The following is a 6,325-nucleotide window of genomic DNA, read 5'->3' as shown; positions in this document are numbered from 1 at the left end:
AGAATGAATGTCAATATAGCTCAAATCATATAGCTAGATCAAAAATGAAATCAGAGGAAATATTCAAGTTGCATCTACTAAGGAGTATTTTATTTTTATTCCTACTAAGGAGTAAAAAATGCAAATTTTTAATTATTACTGCAACATAGATAACTCATTTTTTAATTCCCAATAATATAGTTTTCATGATTTTGCGTTGATGGTTTCTTTTAGTTTGTGGTGCGTCAAAGAATTAAAAATGTAACCTAAAAATCGTATTCTTTTTTAATTCTTTTCTTCGACTGTTGCTTTGTTATCACAAAATACTATTTTTATTAAATTTGTATTAAACTTTAATTTAATTATTAGTTTTATATTATACAATTGGTGCGCTTTTTTCAATTTCTTTTCCACTTCTAATCTTTTCCGACAAATTTGAAATAAAATAAAAAATCATACATCGGAACTTTTTAACGTTTCAAGTAATGGAGCTGCATCTTCAAATGAAACAACAACTGATGATGATCCATCATGGTCTATTGTTGATACTGAAGAATTCGGTTCTATACTTTGCGACTCAACAGCATTCAAAGAAGTTCTTTGGGATGATGAATCTGATGACGTTTTTTCACCACCGCCCGTTTGTACATCTAAACTAGTTGACATCCTTGGAACAATCATTTTTGGTGTTGGTTGTTCAAAACTTCTTGACATTTTCGGTGTTGAGTGGGAGGAATTTCTTTGACTACGGCAATGATTAATCTCTGCGTGTTCAACAATAACAGTTGGCGAATCAAAAGATATGGAAGGAGTTGTTGTATCAAAACTAACAGAACTTTGATTTGGTTTCTGTTGATCCCCATTAGATGGTACTTTTTCTATTGTTATACTTAATTTTCTCTCGCTTTGATCGAAACTAATAAAATTTTTATGTCGACGATCAACGAAACAAGAAGTTCTTCGATTTCTCCCACCGCCGTAATGGTAATGAGATAACATTGGTCGATCTATGGCTGCTGATGGCCTTCTTCTACCACCATAAAACGGTCTTTCTATTGAGATGGATGGCCTTCGTTCGGAACGATGATGAATGCTTGTGATGGGTATCATGGAATTGAAACCTACCAAAGATGCTCTTTTACTTTTTTCGTTAACTATTAAGTGTTGGATATCGATGGCGGATTTAACTCGTCTTGGTGGTGTATTTAAAATTGCCATTGTTGAACTTCCTACGAATACGGAATTTAAACGAGGTCTTCGGATTGAAACCGGAGATGGAAGGCCTGTGTAAGTGTCACTGAAGCAGTTTACGTTGTATTTTGAAAAGGACATACGCTGCAAGAAAAAATCACAAAAATAAATTATTAACAAAAATGCTAAATTAAACATAAATTAAAACATTTGAATGTTGATATTAATCGAAACATTAAACTGCTTAAATATTTATAAGATTATTGAATTTCAGTTTTTAATTTTATAGTTATGTAATAAATAAATCAAATTTTAAATAAAATAATTTCTACTTTACATAAACCAATTTTATATTCGAAAGTAAACTACCAAACAATACGTTTCCCAGAATAAATTGATATTTTACGTTTAAACCGAAATTATAAACAAACTTTTACTGTTCTGCGTTAAATTTAAATTTAACCATCACTTTTAAATGCTTGGTAGTAGTCCAAATTGTTAAAATTTGTTTCAGTTTTAAGCAAACACTTTTTTTCTTAAGTATTATTTCTTATTTATAAATAACACGTAAATTAAGTTTACTTAAATTAGATTTTTGACGTTTAAATGACCTCTGCGACGACAACAACGAAAACTCAGCTACAAGCTTTTACCCTTGTTTTTCTACTTTCTACCTAGTTTACAAACCGATATCTGCGTTGACTTTAAAGATAGTGGAATATTAAATACTCCACTAGAAAGCCTAAACTTTCCTTCATCTAAAACCATCTAAATCTTCTTGAAGTCTTGATATCAAGAGGGAAAAAAAATAAAGAAAGTCACCGTGTACGGAATACACCTCAAAATTATCAAACTTCAAGACCGTGTGTAGCTGTAAAGGAATCGACTTTTAAAAAAGCTTTGTCAATTTGAAAAGAACATACATTTGGCTATTTAAATACGGGGATACTAAATGCGTCTGCCAAAAACCATGCCTAATAAACTACCTTACACCTAGAAGTGGTATATTGTCTTAATACAACTCTTTTATTTGATAGGAACAAAAAACTAATCACAATCATCCAGGAAATTTCACTTTATGAAGTGGTATAACTTGAGTAGATCGTGTAGTTGCACAATCATGATGTTAATAACAGCTATGATGGTATAATTATTTACATACGGCAATTATACACGGTTTTCGCAATTTTTGGAAGAAAATTCTTGTGCAGCCAAGCGATCTACTAAAGTTATATACCACTGCATAGAGCGGAAATTTTCCTATACATTCTATCTGGTCACGGAGTTATGTCAGTATCATATAAGAAAGTTATGACGCCGTTAACATTTACATACGGTAATTATACGGGGATTTTGTTGTTTTTCAGGGAAAATACTTGTACAACCATGCGATCTCTTAAAGTTATATACCACTACATAGGGTAGAAAATTTCCTATCAATTCTATATGGTCTCGGAGTTATGTCCGTATCATATAAAAAAGTTATGACGCCGTAAACATCTACATACGGTAATTACACGCGGTTTTTGCAGTTTTTGGGGGGAAAATACTTGAGCAGTCACGTAATTTCCTAAAGTTATATACTACTGCATAAAGTGAAAAAATTTTATTGATTGTATATGGTCTCGGAGATATGTTCTATCATATAAGAAAGTTATGGCGCCGTAAGCAAATACATACAGTAATTATACAAGGTTTTGCAGTTTTTTGGGGAAAATTCTTGTGCAACCCTGCCACCGACTAAACTTATACATATACCACTGCATAGAGCGGAAAATTTCCTATAGAATCTATATGGTCACGGAGTTATGTCCATATCATATAAGAAAGTTATGACGCCGTAAACATTTACATAAGGCAATCATACGTATATCGCAGTTTTTGGGGAAGAAGCTTCTTGTGCAATCATACCACCGACTAAACATATACACCACTGCATAGAACAGAAAATTTCCTATAGAGTCCACATGGTCTTGGAGTTTTGTTCGTATCATATAAGAAAATTATTATCCCGAAAGTGATTTAATACGCTTCAAATACGCGTCGGTAAGACTGTTTTCACAAAAAGAAATGGTTTTGAAATCTCACATTCGATTTCTGTTATGCACCGATAGAAAGAGCTTTAGTTATTTGATCGGCTTTAGATATTGACCGTACAAAACCAAAATGTAGATAGTCCAATGTGTGTTCTTTACAAATTGATAAAGTATGACTTGAAGTTTGATAATTTTGAGGTGTTGATATCATGATATCGACAGGACAATACCGACGAAGATATCGGCAAAGAAACACGAAAAACAAGGATAAAAGTTTGTTTCTGTTTCTGTTTATTTCAGTTAATCTTAACACGTCATATTGTATTCATTAAATTTCTTGTAACAATACGATTTTTGTTATCTTTAAACGTTTATTCAAGAGATTATTTATTGACAGTTTGCGTTGTGTATCATTGCAAATTAAGTTTGTGGCATTGTTACCGCAGAACGAAGGTCGCTTGAGAAAACTCTTAACACGTTCTGTTTAACACGTTTAAATATTTAAAGGTTTAACATGTTTGTCTCTCCCATTGGGAAGTACTCATGTATACTATATCTTGTTTAATGAGACGTAAGGACGTGTTTACATCGCTTCGGGTTCAAGGGAGAGAATACGTTGTTATAAAATATATATTTTATGAATACAAGTGATAATTATTAATTTTTTTTATTAAATGTGGCCATGGTCAAATATTAATTATTCTTGTAGATAAAGTAGGTTATGATCTGAAAGAATTCGATTGCGTGTCGTAAGATGAATTACGTTAACAAATGACATAGCATTCATTGATTCATGTATTAGTGACAAGTGAAACTCTTTAATCTTCGAGCTTTAAATTTGGTCATGGTCGGATTTTCGATTTTAATTTCAACTAAGTATTGTATGCAAATACATATTTACTTGAGGAGTGATGTGTGGTGAACTCAATGGTGCTAGTGGACACGATGTCCTATGATGACTCTGCTGGAACTTGGGTTGATATGGTTCTAGAGTACGAATTTGGCCCCAACGATTGAAAAATAGGGCGATGGCGGCTACCCATATCATTAAAACCAAGACCACGAGTAGTACTTCTTCGGCACGGACTATTAATTCTGGTTGCTCTAAAAAAAATAAATAAAATTAGAATATTTATTATTATATAATATATTATTTATTTATTTAAATATTTTAAATTTGAGGGAACTGATTTCATCGTGTAGGTAAAACCATAATTAATATTTGCAAATCCTTATTTATCTCGGGAGAGACTCAATCAATAATATGCATGCATAAAAAAACAAGAAAAAAATGGAGTATGAAACTTTTGGTCTGGTTTGAGTATTTTGTTAATGTGATATCATGATTTATTATATGCTATTTTAACTCTTAAATTTTTGATTAATTCATTTTATAATCTGTGGGCAACTGTATCGGTGTTGGCCCGTTTCCATCTTGATTAATTAAGATGGAAGAAATTGTTTCTGAGGATTTAGACACATTGTTTTCATTCCGAATGAATTTTGGGCAAATGACAAACTGCAAGAAGATTTTAAATTTTTTTTGTCGGTAGAGCTTGAGGATTTTGGAAGCTTACTCCAGACTTAATTGTTTTCTCATTCACGGTCTTCTGGTGCTATTGACATTCATTTGCATTCCAGTAAAATGCTGAGTATTTTTTGCTCCAAAGTCCTATTCCTTTATGTCAGTAGGTATCAGGCAAACCTTTCCGAAAATTTTGTCTCTTAGACTTAGAATATGTTCAGCAGTCTCTGACTTCTCATTACAAAGTCGACAAGTTTGGTCCAAAGTATGTCCAATGTTGGAAAGATGGTAGTTTAGGAATGTATAGTTCATTATTTATAATTGCTGACAACATTAATTTTGATATTTAAATTTTCTCCACAAATTTAGCTTATGTGGTAACCTTCTACTCATCAAAAATCTCTAATTTCCTGTTTTAGAGAAATGGATGTAAAATGAGGCTCATTTTTTCTGTTAAATGGTAACAATCGTGAAGCAACTCTAAATCACTTCTGTTAGAAACTTCGTTAAGATCATAAGGAGTTATACTAAACTATAGGTCGCTATAGATCGATAGATAACCGACCTATAAACAAACAAACTATTCCCCAAGTTCCACGTCTCAGATCTTCGGTATGATACACCTAAGTAGACAGCTAACATAATATAGTTCGCAATTACGAGAACAGTTTGCAATGAAATCACTTTATGGAATGAAATAATTGTTCGAAGTTCGTTACTGTGAAATGTAGTTTTAAAATTAAGTTTTTAAATATAGTTCTCTATGAAACCTGATATTCTACAGCATAAAATATGGAATATAGATCGCAGCTAGGTACTCAAAATAAACCAAAGTGTAATGAAAACAGTGGTTAAATATTTAATAGTATAAATATTTAAAAATTCAAATTGGCAGATACAAATTAACTTGCGCTGTTCAACCAAAAATGTAAATAAAGTTAAATAAAACGGAAAAATATGAATTGTAAACAAATGAGATTTATGGACCGTTTCAGGCTGAGTGTGGCGCGATTCTCTCACCTCGTCATATCGATTCTAGTAGATGGGAACTAACAACGTTGGGTATTTGACCCGACATATTATTTTTTGATAACTGTACGTACGTATGTAAACATGATAACTCAAAAACGCAATATGCTAGTTGATGAAATATGATGTGCGGTTGTTACGGTAAAATCATAAATATGTATCAATTTTTGAGATAAGTTTGTATAGAAGTGAAATATTACATACATGTTTATAATTATTACATTCCGTTATTGCATTTTCATCAAAATATGTTGTATCTGCCTTTTATCTGAATTAACATAATGAAAATTCAAAATAACTTAATAATATGTAATTGTTAAATTTACTAAATATAAGATGTGATATGATAAACAATAATATTTCAATGAGAAAATCATAATTGATCATAATGAAGGTCTGAAGAGCACCACATCTGAAGCTGGAAAACCTAAGGTTTAAAAGCTATTATATTTTGTTATTCCTGTGTTATTTAGCTTTCTTTAGCTTAGCAATTTTTTTTGTTTTAGCTTAGCATTGCTGATAATCAATTGGTACTTATTGAGCTTTTTCTTTTTCTTTTTTTGAA

General features: G+C 31.4%; 1 protein-coding gene across 4 annotated transcripts in view; it reads right to left on the bottom strand.

Annotated features, from left to right (window-relative positions):
• Nucleotides 1-350: 350 nt before the first annotated feature.
• The window catches only part of LOC111428781 (uncharacterized), a 66,668-nt gene continuing 60,693 nt past the window's right edge, over nt 351-6,325 (bottom strand). For all 4 annotated transcript variants that reach the window (XM_023064469.2, XM_023064470.2, XM_023064467.2 and 1 more), the window contains 2 exons: nt 4,108-4,310; nt 351-1,314 (listed from right to left, as the gene is read on the bottom strand). In XM_023064469.2, the coding sequence (XP_022920237.1) occupies nt 433-1,314; nt 4,108-4,310 (1,085 nt within the window). In that variant the 3' untranslated portion in view covers nt 351-432. The remainder of the gene's footprint in view (nt 1,315-4,107; nt 4,311-6,325) is intronic.

The sequence above is a fragment of the Onthophagus taurus genome, chromosome 2 (genome assembly GCF_036711975.1).
Source record: "Onthophagus taurus isolate NC chromosome 2, IU_Otau_3.0, whole genome shotgun sequence".
Lineage (NCBI taxonomy): Eukaryota > Metazoa > Arthropoda > Insecta > Coleoptera > Scarabaeidae > Onthophagus > Onthophagus taurus.
This window is presented reverse-complemented; position numbering and strand designations above follow the sequence as displayed.